The sequence below is a fragment of the Salmo salar genome, chromosome ssa14 (genome assembly GCF_905237065.1).
Source record: "Salmo salar chromosome ssa14, Ssal_v3.1, whole genome shotgun sequence".
Lineage (NCBI taxonomy): Eukaryota > Metazoa > Chordata > Actinopteri > Salmoniformes > Salmonidae > Salmo > Salmo salar.
In genome coordinates this window covers 81,202,480-81,223,902 of record NC_059455.1, presented here as the reverse complement: position 1 = coordinate 81,223,902, position 21,423 = coordinate 81,202,480, and the positions used below count along the sequence as shown (strand labels likewise).

The window sequence follows — 21,423 nt, the reverse complement described above, 5'->3', positions numbered from 1 at the left end:
CACTATCTTTAGATCATTATGTTGTAACTTATCTGCAGAAAAACGTTTTGAGCTCAAAAAGCAGTAGTAGCAGTATGCACACCAGGGAGTCAAATACACGGCTCTTTCGCCAATGCGATTCGCATCGAGACGTTCACCACAAAAGAGCCACTCAAGAATAGTTCGCGAACAACCCATCATTAGTGGAATTGTTCTCTCGACGGCGAGCTGTTTAGAGCTACGTGTGCAGGTTATCCCCAATTAAGCAGGATTTGACGCCTTCATTATTTCTCCAACAAAGACACCGATGAAAAATAACCGATTGAATAGAGGTTGGTGATGTCTTGTGTTTTCTACACGTGTCATAAAAGCGCTAGCTTCTAGCTATATGTTCGCTCATTAAACTCAACTCCTGTTTCCTTCACTATGGAGTTGATTTTATTCAGCTAGCTAACTATATGTCATGTTCTATTTGATATATAAACCCTATTGCAGGGACTGGCAACTGGTGGTTGCCCCTTTTTTTTCTCCTTTGTTTTTTAGTAACTCAATTGGGCTCAATTTACTGTTGCGAGTTAGAATAACGTAATTATAATATAGAAGGTGGCATTTCGAAATTTGGTTGTGTATTAGCAGTTTTTCTGTCAGTCACTGATAGTCTAGCCTGGTCTCAGACTAGACGTAACATAGTAAAAGTAAATCTGGGATAACCAAATTGGTATGATGTGTTATGTTTGGGATGGTTACTTAAAGCAAAAACGACAGGGTGGTAAATCTGAGTGGATGGGTGGGCATATAACGCGAATGTCTAGCAACCCAAAGGTTATGTTTGAATCTCATCACGGCCAATTAAAAGATTTTGCTCATTAGTAACTTTTCAACTACTTGCTACTTTGCAACTACTAATTTGCATGTTAGCTAATCTTTCCCCTAACCCTGCTGAGCGATTAGTGCTTTTTGGGGTCGGTTCGATTGATAAAAAATAACAACAGATTTTTGTTTTGATTATTTGGGTTGAATGCTGTAACACAGGATAAAACTTCCTAAAAGTCCCATGATGATAGTGACTGCGCATTGCTGCTTAACACTTAACCTTCATTTATTCACATTACTTTAATGAAATATTTCAGTTGTGTAAATTACATTTGTTTTATTTGATGACTTTATCATGTAATTCCAAGTCATCTCATCTCTATAGAGCTGTTGCCTTTGCTGTTTGACAAATTAACTATTTTGTAGTTCTTCAAAGTACATAAGGCATACTTTTATGACTACTGATTGGCAACTATCAATCACTTAGATCATGTATTTTCAGGTAGAAATACCTCGTGAAGCAACAGCTGCTCTCTATATCCCCTCACGATCGTGCTTTCTTCTCCATGTCTGCCCCATACTAACCTAACGTAGCAGGCGTAAAAGAAACACAGACCGGAGAAGTACACTATATATACAAAAGTATGTGGACACCCCTTCAAATTAGTGGATTCGGCTATTTCAGCCACACCCATTGCTGACAGGTGTATAAAATCGAGCATGCAGCCATGCAATCTCTATAGACAAACATTGGCAGTAGAATGGCCTTACTGAAGAGCACAGTGACTTTGAATGTGGTACCGTAGGATGCCACCTTTCCAACAAGTCAGTTCATCAAATTTCTGCCCTGCTAGAGCTACCCCGGTCAACTGTATTTGTGTGCTGTTATTGTGAAGTGGAAATGTGTAGGAGCAACAACGGCTCAGCCGCAAAATGTTAGGCCGCAGAAGTTCACAGAACGGGACCGCTAAGTGCTGAAGTGCGTAAAAGTCGTCTGTCCTCGGTTGCAATACTCTGAATTTCAAACTGCTTCAGGAAGCAAGGGCAGTACAAGAACTGTTAGTCAGGAGCTTCATGAAATGGGTTTCCATGGCCGAGCAGCCGCACACAAGCCAAAGATCACCATGCACAATGCCAAGCATCGGCTGGAGTGGTGTAAAGCTCGCCGCCATTGGACTCTGGAGCAGTGGAAACGTGGTGAATCACACATCACCATCTGGCAGTCCGATGGGTAAATCTGGGTTTGGTGGATGGCAGGAGAACACTACCTGCCCCAATGCATAGTGCAACTGTAAAGTTTGTTGGAGGAGGAATACTGGTCTGGGGCTGTATTTCATCGTTCCAGCTAGGCCCCTTAGTTCCAGTGAAGGAAAATCTTAATGCTACTGCATACAATGATATTCTGTGCTTCCAACTTTGGCATCAATTTGGGAAAGGCCATTTCCTGTTTCGTCATGAAAATGCCCCCATGCACAAAGCAAGGTCCATACAGAACTGGTTTGTCGAGATTGGTGTGGAAGAACTTGAGCCCTGACCTCAAACCTTTCGAACATCTTTGGAATGAATTGGAACGCTGACTGCAAATCGCCCGACCTCACTAGTGCTCTTGTGGCTCAGTGGAAGCAAGTCCCTGCAGCAATGTTACAACATCTAGTGGAAAGCCTTCCCAGAAGGGTGGAGGCTGTTTTGGCAGCAAAGTGGGGACCAACTCCATGTTAATGCCCATGATTTTGGAATGAGATTTTTGACGAGCAGGTGTCTGCATACTTTTGGTCATGTAGTGTAGATGCGCAATGGATTATGTTCATTGTAGGCAATTACCATGTGTTAAGCTCTGAACTGTCAAATATTGGCCTGTTGGAAACTAACTCCCTACTACATCTCACAGTTCAGACATAATTTACAGACAAACCATGTGTGTTAAGTGAATCCGCCAGATCAGAAGTAGTAGGGATGACCAGGGATGTTCTCTGTTTAGTGAGTCCACCAGATCAGAGGTAGTAGGGATGACCAGGGATGTTCTCTGTTTAGTGAGTCCACCAGATCAGAGGTAGTAGGGATGACCAGGGATGTTCTCTGTTTAGTGAGTCCACCAGATCAGAGGCAGTAGAGATGAGCAGGAATGTTCTCTTGATAAGTGTGTGAATTGGACCATGTTCCTGTCCTGCTAAGCATTCAAAATGTAATGAGTACTTTTGGGTGTCGTGGAAAATGTATGGAGTAAGAAGTACATACTTTTCTTTAGGAATGTAGTGAAGCAAAAGTTGTCAAATATAAATAGTAAAGTATAGATGCCCCAAAAAACTATTTAAGTAGTACTTTAAAGTATTTTTACTTAAGTACTTTACTACAACGAGTATTGTCAAAGCTGAATGCAGCTTATGCTGTCGTATATAATGTAATCACTTTTTCCCTTGTTGTGTTAAGTTTAAAATGACGCGTCTTCAATGAGATGTCTACACACACTTATAGATTAGGACAATGATCTGTCTACCTGTCAGGAGACTATAAATATCCCTTTATCAGCAACCTCCATGAGGCACACCCCTGCGACTTACCTGAGAACTAGAATGACCAGTGTCATACTGACTGTCACACTACCAGGGAGGAGGACTCAGAGGGGCCTGATTGTACCGGCTGTATGTTTGGCACCCCTGGACTAGACTGTATATTAGGGCTCCATAGGCAAGTTTATTTTTGGCAAATCCTATTTTAAGACCCATGTTTTGATATCATGCATGTACTGTAGTACAGTGCCAGGGTTTCCAGTAGGCAGTAAAAGCCGGCTTTGGGCCTATTCAAAAATAGGAAAGCCGGTAAATAAAATTTGCATTGGGTATTACTGCTTTTTTGCCTATTTAATTGTGCAAATACCAGTCACTGTAAATACATTTTACTGGTCATGCTTATAGGTCAATTTGCATAATTTTGTGGAATTAAATTGGTGCGTGTGTAGGCTACAGTATATTCATTATGTAACTTATTTATCACACCCGTACAGCATACAGTCTGAGCGGAAAATCTGTCAGATGGGCAAGAGCTGCTGCAGCTTCTCAAATGGCAACGGAAGGCAGGCTTCATGAGCGCGTCACACCACTTTGTAATGATCTGGAGGCACTAGGCTATGCATTTTGAAAACATATACTTCATTTGTTTTAACCTGTTAGGGCTAGGGGGCAGTATTGACACGGCTGGATAAAAAACGTACCCGATTTAATCTGGTTACTACTCCTGCCCAGTAACTAGAATATGCATATCATTATTGGCTTTTGATAGAAAACACTCCAAAGTTTCTAAAACTGTTTGAATGGTGTCTGTGAGTATAACAGAACTCATATGGCAGGCCAAAACCTGAGAAGATTCCATGCAGGAAGTGGCCTGTCTGACAATTTCTTGCCCTTCTTGATTATCTCTATCCATTACAGAGGATCTCTGCTGTTACGTGACACTTCCTACGGCTCCCATGGGCTCTCAGAAGGCGGCAAAAAGCTGAATCGTGGCTTTGCAGGCTCTGGTTGAAAAAAAGTAGCGCGTTTGGGTAGTGGCTGGTTACAGTACTGTGAGATAGTTCCACTAGGTGCAAACCAGATGGGATGGTGTATCGTTGCAGAATGCTGTGGTAGCCATGCTGGTTTAGTGTGCCTTGAATTCTAAATAAATCACAGTGTAACTAGAAAAGCACCATCACACCTCCATGCTTCAAGGTGGGAACCACACATGCGGAGATCATCCGTTCTCCTAGTCTGCGTCTCATAAAGACACGGCGGGTTGGAACCAAAAATGTCAAATTTGGACTCATCAGACCAAAGGACGGATTTCCACCGGTCTAATGTCCATTGCTCATGTTTCTTGGCCCAGGCAAGTCTCTTCTTATTTGTGTTCTTTAGCAGTGGTTTCTTTGCAACAATTCGACCACCAAGGCCTGATTTCACGCAGTCTCCTCTGAACAGTTGATGTTGAGATTAGAGGTCGACCGATTAATCAGAATGGCCGATTTAATTAGGGCCGATTTTTCAAGTTTTTTTCTGTGTGTTATGTTATAATTAAGTCTGATTTGATAGAGCAGTCTGACTGAGCGGTGGTAGGCAGCAGCAGGCTCATACGCATTCCTTCAAACAGCACTTTCGTGCGTTTTGCCAGCAGCTCTTCGCTGTGCTTCAAGCATTGAGCTGTTTATGACTTCAAGCCTATCAACTCCCGAGATTAGGCTGGTGTAACCGATGTGAAATGGCTAGCTAGTTAGCGGGGTGCGTGCTAATAGGGTTTCAATTGGTGACGTCACTCGCTCTGAGACCTTGAAGTAGTTGTTTCTCTTGCTCTGCAAGGGCCGTGGCTTTTGTGGAGCGATGGGTAACGATGCTTCGAGGGTGGCTGTTGTCGATGTGTTCCTGGTTCGAGCCCAGGTAGGGGCGAGGAGAGGGACGGAAGCTATACTGTTACACTGGCAATACTAAAGTGCCTATAAGAACATCCGATAGTCAAAGGTATATGAAACACAAATGGTATAGAGAAATAGTTCTATAATTCCTATAGACCTAAAACTTCTTACCTGGGAATATTGAAGACTCATGTTAAAAGGAACCACCAGCTTTCATATGTTCTCATGTTCTGAGCTAGGCACTTAAACGTTAGCTTTTTTACATGGCACTAATTGCACTTTTACTTTCTTCTCCACACTTTGTTTTTGCATTATTTAAACCAAATTGAACATGTTTCATTATTTGAGGCTAAATAGATTTTATTGATGTATTATATTAACTTTAAAGTAAGTGTTCATTCAGTATTGTTGTAATTGTCATTATTATAAATAAAATCGTCCGATTTAATCGGTATAGCCTTTTTTTTGGGGGTCCTCCAATAATCGGCATCGGTGTTGAAAAATCATAATCGGTCGACCTCTAGTATTTTGTGAAGATTATTACGTTACAGGCTTAAAATGTCCTCAGTGGAAAAAGGGTAGGGGTCTGAATACTTTCTGAATGTAGTGTATATGCAGCAATTTAGCAATTAGAACTTTTGTGGAAAATTCGATCCAAAAGATTATGCAAAGACTAAAGTTTTAATATTAATGTTTAATCAAGCGGCTGCAAGGGAGCTCTGTCTCTGGGCGAAGCCAGGGAAGAAACTGTAAGTGGTTACATGTCCCTTTTTATATATAGTGTTACATTTTTTTTTAAACAATATGATTCTATTATTATACAAGCAACAGTTCCAGAACGCAATGGCCTTGTGTTAAGGTGCAGACATAACAGGAGTCTATTAAATGCATTTCATCACAGTTCAACACAGATGAGAGCATAAACCTTGAAGTTAAAACAGCTTACCCCAAATTCTGCCACCACAACTTGTTTATCTGTAATGGTTATGATAAATGAAGCATTGTGCGCCATTGGCATGCAGATAAATGCGCAATTTTTTTTGAATGCTGGCCTTGTTATTTTTATTATTCAAACAGTCAAAACATTTCAAATGCCCATCCCTGTTGGAAATTACTTTTTTTGTTTGTTGCTTATCCCAACTCCCACTGAGACACCCGAAGGGAGTGGGGTCACGGCCAGGTTCGCCATTGTACAGTGCCCCTCGAGCAATTAGCGTGACGTGCCTTGCTCAAGGGCACAGCTTATTTATTTATTTATTTATTTATTTATTCATTCATTCATTCTCACATACACGTACACAGTGCCTGGCAAAAGTTTTCACCCCCTCCTTGGCATTTTTCCTATTTTGTTGCATTACAACTTGTAATTTAAGTGGATTTTTATTTGGTTTTTGTGTAATGGACGTACACAAAATAATCCAAATTGGTGAAGTGAAATGAAAAAAATTACTTAAATGTTTTTGGGGAAAAGTGGTGCGTGCATATGTATTCACCCCCTTTGCTATGAAGCCCCTAAATAAGATCTGGTGCAACCAATTACTTTCAGAAATCACATAATTAGTTAGATTGCACACAGGTGGACTGCAGCACCACTAAGCAAGGGGCTCCACCAAGCAAGCAGCACTATGAAGACCAAGGAGCTCTCCAAACAGGTCAGGGGCAAAGTTGTGGAGAGGTACAGATCAGGGTTGGGTTATAAAAAAATATCAAACTTTGAACATCCCACGGAGCACCATTAAATCTATTATTAAAAAATGGAAAGAATATGGCACCACAACAAACCTGCCAAGAGACAGCCGCCCACCATAACTCACCAGGCAAGGAAGGCATTAATCAGAGAGTCAACAAAGAGACCAAAGAGAACTCTGTAGGAGCTGCAAAGCTCCACAGCGGAGATTGGAGTATCTGTCCATAGGACCACTTTAAGCCGTACACTCCACAGAGCTGGGCTTTACGGAAGAGTGGCCAGAAAAAAATAGGAAAGCATGTTTGGTGTTCGCCAAAAGGCATGTGGGAGACTCTTCCATAGGTTTGGGGAAAGTACTCTGGTCAGATGAGACTAAAATTGAGCTTTTTGGCAATCAAGGAAATCGCTATGTCTGGTGCAAACCCAAGACCTCTATCACCCCGAGAATACCATCCCCACATTGAAGCATGGCGGTGGCAGCATTCTATTTTTCATCGGCAGGGACTGGGAAACTGGTAAGAATTGAAGGAATGATGGATGGTGCAAAATACAGAGAAATTCTTGAGGGAAACCTGTTTCAGTCTTCCAGAGATTTGAGACTGGGATGGAGGTTCACCTTCCAGCAGGACAATGACCCTAAGCATACTGCTAAAGCAACACTCAAGTTGTTTAAGGGGAAACATTTAAATGTCTTGGAATGGCCTAGTCAAAGCCCAGACCTTAATCCAATTGAGAATCTGTGGTATGACTTAAAGATTGCTGTACACCAGCAGAACCCATCCAACTTGAAGGAGCTGGAGCAGTTTTGCCTTGAAGAATGGGCAAAAATCCCAATGGCTAGATGTGCCAAGCTTATATAGACATACCCCAAGAGACTTGCAGCTGTAATTGCTGCAAAAGGTGGCTCTACAAAGTATTGACTTTGGGGGGGTGAATAGTTATGCACGCTCAAGTTTTCTGTATTTTTTTGGTCTTAATTCTTGTTTGTTTCACAATAAAAAAAATATTTTCCATCTTCAAAGTGGTAGGCATCTTGTGTAAATCAAATGATACAAACCCCCCCAAAAAATACATTTTAATTCCAGGTTGTAAGGCAACAAAATAGGAAAAATGCCAAGGGGGGTGAATACTTTCGCAAGCCACTGTATATACATAGATCTCGTTTTTTTTCTTCACCTTGTCAGCTCCGGTATTTCGAAACAGCAACTTTTGGGTTACTGGCCCAACGCTCTCAACTCCATGCTACCTGCTGCTTGTCATGTGAAAAAGCTCATAATCGATGATTATAATTGACTGTGAGCTTTTAAATATCCTCACAACATGAAAATTATCACGGGTCAATCTTATTGGTTTGTTTCGCTAGCATTCCCGGAAGTCTCGCGATGTTGCACCTCTGGGTTGAGAAACTCTGTGGCAGAAGCGTGAGCAATTGACCAGTGAGAATTCTCAATCTGAGCTTTTTCAGACTTTGACATGACAATCACAGCCAGTCATAAGCTTAAAAATGCTCTCAATAATAATCGATTGTGAGCTATTTCAAGCTGTGAGCTTTTTTACATGACACCACCCCTATTTGTAGTAGCAGTGTAATTCTTTACATGTTAAATAAAGACCTATGAGCACTACATGCAGACAAAATGCTAGTTATTAGAGGATACAATGGCAGTTATTAAGAGGACGATATCTAAACTATGTAAACAAAGAAAATAAGTCTCACTAAATGATTCCAGTAACTTGTGGAAGTAAAATTTTCTGAGAACTGATCTAGCTATGCTTATGCATCAATACTGATACAGGCCTATGACATACACTGAGTGTACAAAACATTATGAAAATCTGCCCTTTCCGTGACTGACCAGGTGAATCAAGTTAATGTCACATGCGCAAGTACAGTGAAATGCCTTTCTTGCAAACTCAAAACCCAACAACACAATCAGTAAGTGTATTACTAGAAAAAAAACACGAGAAATAAGAATAATAAATATGAAATACACAAAGTAAGCATACTATATACAGAAAATATTTGTCAGTTCCAATAAAATGTTTACATGTGCAGGGGTACTGGAGTGATGGTGGTAGATATGTGTAGGGGTACTGGAGTGATGGTGGTAGATATTTGTAGGGGTAAGGGGACTAGGCAATAGGATAGAAGATAGACTAGCAGCAGTCTGCGAGTGGGTGTATAGGATCAGTATATGTGTGAGGTGAGCAAATGATGGCGTGAGTGTGCATAGAGAGTGCAAATATTTAAATTAAAGGTCAATAAAGTTTTTTTTGTTAGCTATTCATCAGTCGTATTGCTTGGGGATATGAGCTGTTCAAGAGCCTGTCAGTGTCAGACTTGAAGCACTGGTTCCGAATCCAGGTGAAGCTATGATCCCTTATTGATGTCACTTGTTAAATCCACTTCAATCAGTGTAGATGAAGGGGAGGTGACAGGTTAAAGAAGGACTTTTAAGCCTTGAGACAATTGAGACATGGATTGTTTATGTGTACCATTCAGAGGGTGAATGAGCAAGACAAAAGATTGAAGTGCCTTTGAGCAGGGTAGGGTAGTAGGTGCCTTTGAGCAGGGTAGGGTGGTAGGTGCCTTTTAGCAGGGTAGGGTGGTAGGTGCCTTTTAGCAGGGTAGGGTGGTAGGTGCCTTTGAGCAGGGTAGTGTAGTAGGTGCCTTTGAGCAGGGTAGGGTAGTAGGTGCCTTTGAGCAGGGTAGGGTAGTAGGTGCCTTTGAGCAGGGTAGGGTGGTAGGTGCCTTTGAGCAGGGTAGGGTGGTAGGTGCCTTTGAGCAGGGTAGGGTGGTAGGTGCCTTTGAGCAGGGTAGGGTGGTAGGTGCCTTTGAGCAGGGTAGGGTGGTAGGTGCCTTTGAGCAGGGTAGGGTGGTAGGTGCCTTTGAGCAGGGTAGGGTGGTAGGTGCCTTTGAGCAGGGGTAGGGTGGTAGGTGCCTTTGAGCAGGGTAGGGTGTAGGTGCCTTTGAGCAGGGTAGGGGTAGGTGCCTTTGAGCAGGGTAGGGTGTAGGTGCCTTTGAGCAGGGTAGGGTGTAGGTGCCTTTGAGCAGGGTAGGGTGTAGGTGCCTTTGAGCAGGGTAGGGTGTAGGTGCCTTTGAGCAGGGTAGGGTGTAGGTGCCTTTGAGCAGGGTAGGGTCGGTCGTGGGTGCCTTTGAGCAGGGTAGGGTCGGTCGTGGGTGCCTTTGAGCAGGGTAGGGTCGGTCGTGGGTGCCCTTTGAGCAGGGTAGGGTCGGTCGTGGGTGCCCTTTGAGCAGGGTAGGGTCGGTCGTGGGTGCCCTTTGAGCAGGGTAGGGTCGGTCGTGGGTGCCCTTTGAGCAGGGTAGGGTGGTAGGTGCCAGGTGCAGAAGATTGTATGAAATGTATGCATTCACTACTGTAAGTCGCTCTGGATAATTGCGTCTGCTAAATGACTAAAATGTAAAATGTAATTGTCAAGAACTGCAACGCTGCTGGGCTTTTCACGCTCAACAGTTTCCAGTGTGTATCAAAAATGGTCCACCAGCCAACTTGAGACAACTGTGGGAAGCATTGGAGTGAACATGGGCCAGTATTCCTGTGGAACGCTGTTTTGTACACTGTGTTAATAAACTGATGTAGGCTATATATGTCTGACATCTTCAAGTGGACAGAAGAATGCAGACAGATTGTAATTCACCATCTGAGGCTTCAGAACACAGTCCTCAGAGGAATGTGTAACGTCGGTTATTTCTTCTGAGGAAAAACTATACCTAGAAATCTTCACTCCTAGAATGGTTCCTTTGTGTAACCTATATCCGTGAGTCATCAGTGAAGGCCTATCTCTTCTCTACCATAGCCAACAGCAGAGGAAAATAGGTAGGCGAAGATATGGGGAAAACATGTCTTAGGTCAGCGTTTCCCAAACTCTGTCCTCAGGATCCCAAGGGTGCACGTTTTAGTTTTTTGCCCAAACACTGCACAGCTGATTTTAAATCATTAACAAATCATCAAGCTTGAATCTGCTCTGTAGTGCTTAGGGAAAAAAACGAAATGTGATCCTGAGGACAGAGTTTGGGAAACACTGTCTTGGGTAGTTTGAGGTTCAACTCTAAACACTTCTGGTTTGCATCTAAGGGAATGATCAGGTTTAGATTTTCAGTTGAATCTTTTGTCAAGTTACGGTAAGAACTGTTTCTTGATTTCCTCCCCTGGGCTTCAGATGCATTTGAAACATTTTAAGGATATGTTTGTGGTTAGCTGCCTGAGTGATCAGGCCCCAACATCTGGTGGGATGACAATGTGTTTAAGGGGGTGTAGTGACTACCAGGCCGGCAGGCAAGCTTCTCAGTGGCTTATAGAATGACTAACCTAACTGACTCAAGTCTGTCTGTCTCATTTCCTAGACCTGAGGTCATGGTCTGGATGATTCTACTGAGATGGGCCTAGGTGGTTCTGGTCCAGATGGGTCCTGTGAAGAAATGGGTGGAAGAAGCAGGACGCCTATCATTCTGACTGTAGTCTGGATGTATGGACTGTAGACAGACACCATTGTTTTACGTCAGATGCTGTGACTCTGTCCACACGGTTGATCTTACGTTGTATAGGAGGAGTGTTACGAAGGAGTGACGCCACCTGTTGGACTCCAAACAGAAGACAATGCTGTAACCAGACAGTGTGTGTCTACCAGGCTATGGTATCTGGCCGGCTCTGCTGTTGTCTAGGCTCTGATGGCAGATATTCCCTCTGGACTGCTGGAGGCTTGTGTAGTGGTTGGAGCAGCCTGCGATAAACTCAGGGAAGTCCATCAGGTAGATACTGCTGACTCAATCAATGGACTGATGCATGGTGGGGACATACACTGTTCATTATTGTGGGCTTAGGCTACCACCACATCATATCAATCATATACTAACAACACTGGAATAGTGGTTAAGAGCGTTGGGCCAGTAACCGCAAGGTTGCTGGTTTGAATCCCTAAGCCGACTAGGCAAAATCTGCCGGTGTCTTTGAGCAAGGCACTTAACCCTAATTCCTCCTGTAAGTGACTCTGCATAAGAACGTCTGCTAAATGACTAAAATGTAAATGTAAGAAACATACTTATACATCCATATGTAGGTCTATATATGATAAGTTATGTACAGAATGTTAGATATTGAAAATGTTTCCACTTCCTGCCAGTCCCATCAGCAGGGTAAAATCAAAGAGCTCCCCCTGTTGGGGGCAGAGGTACTACAGGTTCACGCCCCACCTTTCGTGACCAAGGAGAGTGCGAGTAGCGAGACCCAGGCCTTCAGCAGGGTCCAGAAGAGGCGCTCCTTCATCAAGAAGAAGAAGGAGAGGGCTGGAATAGCTAACGGAGAGACAGCCAAGGGTAGCGATGGAAGGGGCGACACCACCACAGAGGACATCAGTGTCCCCAAGGACCTGGACCTCATTGCCCTGCCACAACTCTGCTTCCCAGGTGACACAGCGCGATGTCGAGAAGTCGCTGTTTTGATTCAAACTAGAACCATGCTAGTGAAATAGCTAGACAAGGATGGATGAAAACTAGCTGTCTAGCTAAATCCCAAATACCTTTAGTATTGAGATGTTGATTACTGTACGATATCCCTGTCTAGTAAATTAAATCCATCAAATTAGGACAAAACACGACACATACACTATGAGCTGATTATCTACGTTCTGATTATCTCACACAACTATATTTGAAGCAGTGATGTGATTCCTCTTGTCATGCTTATATGAGACCTTGTGGGTTTTCTTCCATTGACCAGGTGGTCTTCAGATAGCCAGCGAGCAGAGAGAAGACTCGTACCATTACCTCGTGTTTACTGATGTCTTTGGGAACAGGACACATGCTGTAGTGGTGCAGTACTACAGGCCTATACAGGTGAGACGGCTCACCAGCTGAGCTTTATTCATGCCAACTGGAATGCTTTGGATTCTTGGAAACAAAATTGTTTAAACAAAGGGGCTTACTGTTACATCCCCTGGGTATGTAGCCTATATTAGCTAGGTTTAGATAATCTAAAGATGGATTGATTATGAGCATGGACATCTGAAGCCTTTTAGGGACAGGTTTCCTGTCCGCTGCTGAGTTAGTCTACTTAAAATGCAGGTTGATGAATCTTGTCCTGGAGGCAGAGCTGAGCGATATTTTTTATTTTTTTTATTTTACCTTTATTTAACTAGGCAAGTCAGTTAAGAACATATTCTTATTTTCAATGAAGGCCTAGGAACACTGCTTTGTTCAGGGGCAGAATGACAGATTTTTACCTTGTCAGCTCGGGGATTCGATCTTGCAACCTTTCGGTTACTAGTCCAACGCTCTAACCACTAGGCTACCTGCCGCCCCCGATTTCCACTTTGCCAGCTGCAAAGTCAAAATTGGCAATATATCATAAACACGTTTCTGTTGTTATGAATGTTTAAGGTTAGGACTCAGCATAAGGTTAGTAGTGTGGTTAGGTTTAAAATCCGATTGAATGACTTTGTGACTGTGCCAGCTAGTGACTACCCTGCAGAGCTGCCTCCAGTATATGAGTCATCCAAATAAATGGCATCCTGCACTAAAAATGCAGGTATGTGTATTACCTGTCAGTGTATTGTTTAGAACACATGTTAATTAAACTCATTCATGGAGGGCCGAGTGTCTGCAGGTTTTTGCTCTTCCCTTGTACTTGATTGATGAAATAAGGTAACTAATTAGTGTGGAACTCTCATCACCTGGTTGTCTAGGTCTTAACTGAAAGGAAACACCAAAATCCTGCAGACACTAGGACCTCCATGGAATGAGTTTGACACCCCTGGTTTAGAAGGACAAATGACATGGTAGACCTACAGTAATTTCACCATTCCAGAGATCCTCATCTGGTCACTGATTTGGTTGTTTGCTTCCCCGTTTTTTCAGGATGTTGGGCACCAAAATGGCCACCGGTCGTCCTCCAAGTCGTCCCGTCTCTACACGGCATACGGCATCTGTGTCATCTCTAAATACCCTTACTACAATGCTCTCCGGGACTGCCTGTCATGGTGAGAACAATTCACTGTTCTCCTACTCCTCTAGGTCTTTGTGTTGTTCAAATAAACACCGGAAGAGAATACCAAACAGTACATGATATCAAAATAAATCCAGCCAGACTTGGGCCCTCATCATGAAGTGTCTGATCAGTTAACTTATCTTAGGCACCTATTGACCTTTTTATGTTAATGTTTTTACTGAACGGCGTCCCTCCTCCCAGTCTCTTGACCCAGCTCAAGCCCAGCTGGATGGGGGACTTTGAGGAGAGAGTGAAGGAGTTTTCAGCCAAGCTGGCTCTGGTGCCCATTCCCCCACCAGGGCAACTTCATGTGGTGAGCCAATTGTTTTTCTCTCCATCTCGCTCTATGATATACGTGCATTATTAAACTGTGCTATATGCCATTTAGCGCCATGCTCTACCAAGTGAGCCATACAGGACCACATCATGTTTCTCTTCTATTGTCATGTGTTATGTTGGTAATGTTCCAGCAACATAATCTCTGTGTTGTTGGTGTCTGTGTTGTTCCTCTGTCCTGTCCCAGGTCTTTAACCTCAGGCCTCTTCAGATTGGGCTTCCCTCCCGGGAGGATAAGGACCGGCCGGCTGTTGACCTGGACCTCCATCTGCCTTTCCTGTGCTTTAGACCCCGACAGCTCCTCCAAGTGAGGACAGACAGTACATAGCTGTCCCACACAGCCTGATTCTACTGCTATTAAACTGCCTAACCCACTACACAATCTGTTCTTTCAATGCAGTTAAAGAAATGAGATTATGTGCAAATATACAGGATGTTTCTGTCAACCTGTTTTGATTGGTAAAAGATGTGTATATCTCTATATCAATGTGTGTGTGTGTGTGTGCCTGCCTGCCTGTGTGCCTGCCTGCCTGTGTGCCTGCCTGCCTGTGTGCCTGCCTGCCTGTGTGCCTGCCTGCCTGTGTGCCTGCCTGCGTGCCTGCCTGTGTGCCTGCCTGCCTGCGCTGGTGTCTCTGTGCTCTTCAGATCATTACCAGCCTGTTGACAGAGCAGAGGGTAGTGCTGTTGTCCTGTGACTGGGCCCGGCTCACCCTGCTGGCAGAGAGCCTGATGCTCTTCATCCACCCCCTGGTGTGGCAGCACCCCTTCGTACCCATCCTCTCACGCCAGATGCTGGACTTCCTCATGGCGCCCACCGCCTACCTCATGGGCTGTCATCTGCACCACTATGAAGAGGTGGCTGCGGTAAGGATGGATTTTCACTACATGGCCATGCTAGAATGGTGTGATGTGATAGTTATAGAGATGGTTACTGTGACAGTTATCACTATAATGGTGGTTAAAGTGGTGGTGGTGATGGTTAAAGTGATGGTTAAAGTGGTGGTGGTGGTGATGGTTAAAGTGGTGGTGGTGATGGTTGAAGTGGTGGTGGTGATGGTTAAAGTGGTGGGGTGATGGTTAAAGTGGTGGTGGTTAAAGTGGTGGTGGTTAAAGTGGTGGTGGTTAAAGTGGTGGTGGTTAAAGTGGTGGTGTGGTTAAAGTGTTAGTGGTGGTGGTTAAAGTGGTGGTGGTTTAAAGTGGTGGTGGTTAAAGTGGTGGTGGTTAAAGTGGTGGTGGTTAAAGTGGTGGTGGTTAAAGTGGTGGTGGTGTAAAGTGGTGGTGATGGTTAAAGTGGTGGTGGTGATGGTTAAAGTGGTGGTGGTGATGGTTAAAGTGGTGGTGGTGATGGTTAAAGTGGTGGTGGTGATGGTTAAAGTGGTGGTGGTGGTGGAGGTGGTGGTTAAAGTGGGGGTGGTGGTGGAGGTGGTGGTTAAAGTGGGGGTGGTGGTTAAAGTGGGGGTGGGGGTGGGATGGTTAAAGTGGGGGTGGGGTGATGGTTAAAGTGGGGGTGGGGGGGATGGTTAAAGTGGGGGTGGGGGGGATGGTTAAAGTGGTGGTGGGGGGGTGGTTAAAGTGGTGGGGGTGGTGATGGTTAAGGTGGTGGTGGTGGTTAAGGTGGGGTGGTTAAAGTGGTGGTGATAGTGACCTCTACCTGGGACGGCAGGTAGCCTAGTGGTTAGAGAAGTGTGTCTTGAGCAAGGCACTTCACCACCTAGAACTGCTCCAGGGGCACTGCACTGTGGCTGACTCATTTTCCCAGCCCCTCATAGGTGTGTGTCTCTGGGGCTTGGGTTGAGCATAAAGACACATTTCTGTTCTCTGTAAGTTGATGGACAATAAAGTACATCTTCTTTTACCTTCCCTTACCTCATGGTCTGCCACCTGCACCACTACAAGGAGGTAGCCGCGGTAAGGAGCACTCACACCATAGTGGAGAATGTTTACACTTCTCAGTCTGGACATTTTTCTGGCATCAGTGATTTATTTCTTACTTAATACCCAGATTTATCATGCTTTATTAAGATGTATCATTTATTTTCAGTTTCTACTTGCTTACACGGTATAGAGGATATGTGGTTCAATGTCCTAACTAACATAAAGTGCAGGCGTTAAGAGTCAAGTTAATTTTAGCTTATCCACTTGATTTGTCCCTAATCCTTTGTTCTCTTCCGTCTGTGTTTTCCCTACATGACAGGAAACGGATGATCTGATCCTGGTTAATATTGATGATGGGACCGTGTCGTCTTCCTGGTCTGATGGGATTGACCTGCCCGATGTCCCGATGGCGGCCGCAGAGTGTTTTATAACACGGTAGGACAGGAGACCATCTGGGGCGTGTTCATTAGGGCTTGCCGTTGCAAAACATTTCTTATTGGACTGTTCAGAATGTCTTTCCCCGTTTCAATCTGTTTTCTTTCATTTGGTGCCTAATGAATTTTACCTAGAGGACAAGACTCACGGTTAATCTGCTGTCCTAAGATAAACTTGGCAAAAAAAGAAACGTCCTCTCACTGTCAACTGCATTTATTTTCAGCAAATTTAACATGTGTAAATATTTATGAGCATAACAAGATTCAACAACAGACATAAACTGAACAAGTTCCACAGACATGTGACTAACAGAAATGGAATAATGTGTCCCTGACCCAAGCGGGGGTCAAAATCAAAAGTAGCAGTGAGTATCTGGTGTGGCCACCAGCTGCATTAAGAACTGCAGTGCATCTGCAAATTTGACAGTCCTTGTTGTGAGATGTTACCTCACTCTTCCACCAAGGCACCTGCAAGTTCCCAGATATTTTTGCGGGGAATGGCCCTAGCCGTCACCCTCCGATCCAACAGGTCCCAGACGTGCTCAATGGGATTGAGATCCGGGCTCTTCGCTGGCCATGGCAGAACACTGACATTCCTGTCTTGCAGGAAATCATGCACAGAACAAGCAGTATGGCTGGTGGCATTGTCATGCAGGAGGGTCATGTCAGGATGAGCCTGCAGGAAGGGTACCACATGAGGGAGGAGGATGTCTCCCCTTTAACGCACAGCGTTGAGATTGCCTGCAATGATAACCAGCTCAGTCCGATGATGCTGTGACACACCGCCCCAGACCATGACGGACCCTCCAAATCGATCCCGCTCCAGAGTACAGGCCTCGGTGTAACGCTCATTCCTTCAACGATAAACGTGAATCCGATCATCACCTCTGGTGAGACAAAACCACGACTTGTCAGTGAAGACCACTTTTTGCCAGTCCTGTCTGGTCCAGCGACAGTGGGTTTGTGCCCATAGGCGACGTTGTTGCCGGTGTTGTCTGGTGAGGACCTGCCTTACAACAGGCCTACAAGCCCTCAGTCCATTGCGGACAGTCTGAGCACTGATGGAGGGATTGTGCGATCCTAGTGTAACTCGGGCAGTTGTTGTTGCCATCCTGTACCTGTCCCGCAGGTGTGATGTTTGGCTGTACCGATCCTGTGCAGGTGTTTTTTTTATACGTGGTCTGCCACTGCGAGGACGATCAGCTGTCTGTCCTGTCTCCCTGTAGCGCCGTCTTAGGCGTCTCACAGTACGGACATTGCAATTTATTGCCCTGGCTACATCTGCAGTCCCCATGCCTCCTTGCAGCATGCCTAAGGCACGTTCACGCAGATGAGCAGGGACCCTGGGCATCTTTCTTTTGGTGTTTTTCAGAGTCAGTAGGAAGGCCTCTTTATTGTCCTAAGTTTTCATAATTGTGACCTTAATTGCCTACCGTCTGTAGGCTGTTAATGTCTTAACCTCTATGGGCTAGGTGGGACGCTAGCGTGCCACCCGTGGTGCACTCCATCAACAGCAGGTGCATTTCAAGAGCGGCAAATTTGAATCCAAATAAATGTCAAAATTCAAATTTTTCAAACATACAACTATTTTACACCCTTTGAAAGATAAACATCTCCTTAATCTAACCACGTTTTACGATTTCAAAAAGGTTTTACGGCGAAAGCATAAATTTAGAGTATGTTAGGACAGTACATTTACAAGAGTTGTGTGTAATGTTTTGTCAAGTCAAAGACAGGGTCACCAAAACCATAAAACCAGCTAAAATGATGCACTAACCTTTTACAATCTCCATCAGATGACACTCCTAGGACATTATGTTAGACAATGCATGCATTTTTAGTTCTATCAAGTTCATATTTATATCCAAAAACAGCGTTTTACTATGGCATTGATGTTGAGGAAATCGTTTCCCTCCAATAACCGGCAGTCAAGTCAGCGTCACAAATTAAATAATTAAAATTAGAAAACATTGGTAAAATATTATATTGTCATTTAAAGAATTATAGATTTACATCTCTTGAACGCAATCAACTTGCCAGATTTAAAAATAACCTTACTGGGAAATCACACTTTGCAATAATCTGAGCACTGTGCCCAGAAAAATACGCGTTGCGATACAGACTAGACGTCATGTTGGGGAGATCTAAAATCGAAAATACTATGTAAATAATCCATTACCTTTGATTCTCTTCATCAGATGTCACTTCCAGGTATCACAGGTCCATAACGAATGTAGTTTTGTTCAAAAAAGCATCATTTATGTCCAAAAATCTCCGTCTTGTTAGCACATGATCTAAGCCAGCCGGACTTTCGTCATGAACGAGGGGAAAAAAAATATTTACGTTCGTTCAAACATGTCAAACGTTGTATAGCATAAATCATTAGGGCCTTTTTTAACCAGAACATGAATAATATTCAAGGTGGACGAATGCATACTCTTTTATAACGTATTGGAACGAGGGTACCCAACATGAACTCGCGCGCCAGGTGTCTAATGGGACATCATCGTTCCATGGCTCTTGTTCGGTCAGATCTCCCTCCAGAAGACTCAAAACACTTTGTAAAGGCTGGTGACATCTAGTGGAAGCAATAGGAAGTGCCAAAATATTCCTCAGCCCCTGTGCTTTTCAATGGGATAGGTTTAAAGGTAATACAACACATCAGGTATCCACTTCCTGTCAGAAAATGTCTCAGGGTTTTGCCTGCCAAATGAGTTCTGTTATACTCACAGACACCATTCAAACAGTTTTAGAAACTTTAGTGTTTTCTATCCATATATAATAAGTATAAGCATATTCTAGTTACTGGGTAGGATTAGTAACCAGATTAAATCGGGTAAAAAAAAAATTATCCAGACGTGCAAATGCTGCCCCCTAGCCCTAACAGGTTAACAACCGTTCCACAGGTGCATGTTAATTGTTTATGGTTCATTGAACAAGCATGGGGAAACAGTGTTTAAACCCTTTACATTGAAGATCTGTGGAGTTATTTGGATTTTTACAAATTATCTTTGAAAGACAGGGTCCAGAAAAAGGGATGTTTCTTTTTTTGATGAGTTTATTACAATGTGTATTGTAATGAATAAGGGAAGGGATGCTATGCAGATAAGCGTGCCACATGTTTTCAGAATATTTCACCAAGTCGAGCATTGGAATAGAAAATGTTTTGTTACCCCTCCCCATTAAGTGTGGGTGTGTCTGGGTGTGTGTGTGCAGGGTGGAGGGTCTCCAGGTGCACTATGACCTGGAGGTGTGTCACCTGGGGGCCAGTACAGAGGTGAACGAGAGGAGGGCCCAGAGGAAGCAGTGGCAGAGGAAACTCAACACACACATCCTGAACATCACTCTGGAACTCATCGTCAACATCTTCAGGTCAGCATCATTTATGAAATTGTATTTGACCTTTATTTTACCGGGCAGGTCAATTAAGAAGAAATTCTTATTTACAATGACTGCCTGGCAAGAGACAAAAGGCATCAAATCTATACTGTTGTTCACTGTCGTTTACTATGACTTAAAATATTATATTATTACATAATTGTTACTATTGTAACCTAATTGACATGCTTCAATTATATTACTTTGATAATTGAGACTCACATTGAGCATATCTAGTCATACATTTTGGGTTGGACCAAAGATGCCTATTTCTCTCACAAGCAAAGCCTTTTGATTATCAAATTAACTATTTAGAAAATAGTGACATTCTAACACTGTTACTTATCCTATTAAATCTTGCTTTATTACAACTAATACAATTGCAATTCCCTGTGCAAAATCACAGCAATATCCTGTAAAATATCAGGACAGGTAAGCTAATCTAGTGATTATTACCCCCCCCATACTCCACACCCCAACCACCACGACAGAGAAGTCCACGATCACCTCAACTATGAGCACAGAGTCTTCAACAGTGAGGAGTTCCTTAGGTCTAGAGAGCCAGCAGACCAGCCATTTTACAAGAAGGTATGATACAAATCCTGGTCTGTCAGTTCAGTGAGACGTCAATCTCTGTTTGACTTCTAACTTACAATATTTGGGGCAATGTTTTCTGTCCAGAATGTGATCCAATTTTGTCTTCTTTGCAGGTGTTGGACACACACATCTTCCACTCATTCCTAAAGGATCGTCTAAACAGGAAGATGGACGGGTTCACACGTATGGAGCTGAGTACTCGGACAGAAGCTTACAGGTGAGAGGGAAGATGAGTTTAGCATAAATATTTACCTTTAAACTAGTAAGAGTTTTTGACCTTGCAAATGGAATTAGATTTCAATTTGGTTAAAAAAAAAAAAAATATCCTAGCACTAACACACTTGATTCAACTTTTCATCACCCTTTAGAATCAGGTGTGTTAGTGATATGGCAAAAACAAAAATGTGCACCCCATTGGGTCCCCAGGACCAGGATTGGGAAACACTGCAGTACTGTATCTTCAAACGCACATCCCAAGTCCTTCCCGGTATAAGCACAGCCTTTCCCCTGACGTCTGTCCTCGCTCCGGTGACATTTCCCCTAGGTACAGATCTAGGATCAGCTTCCCCTCCCCCAACCCTAACCTTAACCATTAGTTGGGAAATGCTAAACTGACCCAAGATCAGCATCTAGAGGCAACTTCACCCTCCACCTCTGGCCTCTTCCCCAGGCTGAGGTCCATGACAGAGTCTCCGCGGCGGCCCACCATGCAGGAGTTGGCCCGTAAATACACCAGCCCAGAGAGCCGGCTCAGCAAGAGGCTGGGGGCCAGCCTGCCCAACCTGGGGGAGAGTGGGGGGTCTCTGGTGGGGCCCCTCAGGCAGACCTCCTTCAAGAACATACAGGTGGACAGCGGTAGGTTGAGGTGGACAGCGGTAGGTTGAGGTGGACAGCGGTAGGTTGAGGTGGACAGCGGTAGGTTGAGGTGGACAGCGGTAGGTT

The 21,423-nt window shown here is 43.9% G+C and overlaps 2 protein-coding genes across 2 annotated transcripts in view; one reads left to right on the top strand and one right to left on the bottom strand.

Moving 5' to 3' along the window:
* The window catches only part of LOC123726821 (DENN domain-containing protein 3), a 33,050-nt gene continuing 11,627 nt past the window's right edge, over positions 1–21,423 (top strand). The window contains exons 1-15 of the mRNA XM_045694871.1: positions 1–311; positions 11,224–11,628; positions 12,000–12,282; positions 12,596–12,711; positions 13,328–13,402; positions 13,732–13,853; positions 14,063–14,174; positions 14,385–14,504; positions 14,843–15,061; positions 16,094–16,105; positions 16,392–16,507; positions 19,723–19,878; positions 20,376–20,472; positions 20,595–20,698; positions 21,152–21,336. Of these exons, the coding sequence (XP_045550827.1) occupies positions 11,548–11,628; positions 12,000–12,282; positions 12,596–12,711; positions 13,328–13,402; positions 13,732–13,853; positions 14,063–14,174; positions 14,385–14,504; positions 14,843–15,061; positions 16,094–16,105; positions 16,392–16,507; positions 19,723–19,878; positions 20,376–20,472; positions 20,595–20,698; positions 21,152–21,336 (1,798 nt within the window). The 5' untranslated portion in view covers positions 1–311; positions 11,224–11,547. The remainder of the gene's footprint in view (positions 312–11,223; positions 11,629–11,999; positions 12,283–12,595; positions 12,712–13,327; positions 13,403–13,731; positions 13,854–14,062; positions 14,175–14,384; positions 14,505–14,842; positions 15,062–16,093; positions 16,106–16,391; positions 16,508–19,722; positions 19,879–20,375; positions 20,473–20,594; positions 20,699–21,151; positions 21,337–21,423) is intronic.
* LOC123726597 (extensin-like) lies at positions 8,201–11,235 on the bottom strand. Its single transcript, XM_045693704.1, has 3 exons — positions 11,226–11,235; positions 9,394–10,170; positions 8,201–8,265 (listed from the first exon to the last, which is right to left on the bottom strand). Exons 1-3 carry the CDS (start codon positions 11,233–11,235, stop codon positions 8,201–8,203), a joined length of 852 nt encoding a protein of 283 aa, XP_045549660.1.

Bases quoted from the DNA above. Each gene is read 5' to 3' on its own strand.
- LOC123726597 (XM_045693704.1), bottom strand. The intron at 8,266-9,393 runs GCACTTCAATCT...CTTCTGCCACAG, and splicing joins CTACCCTACCCTGCTCAAAG to AGTTTCTCAACCCAGAGGTG.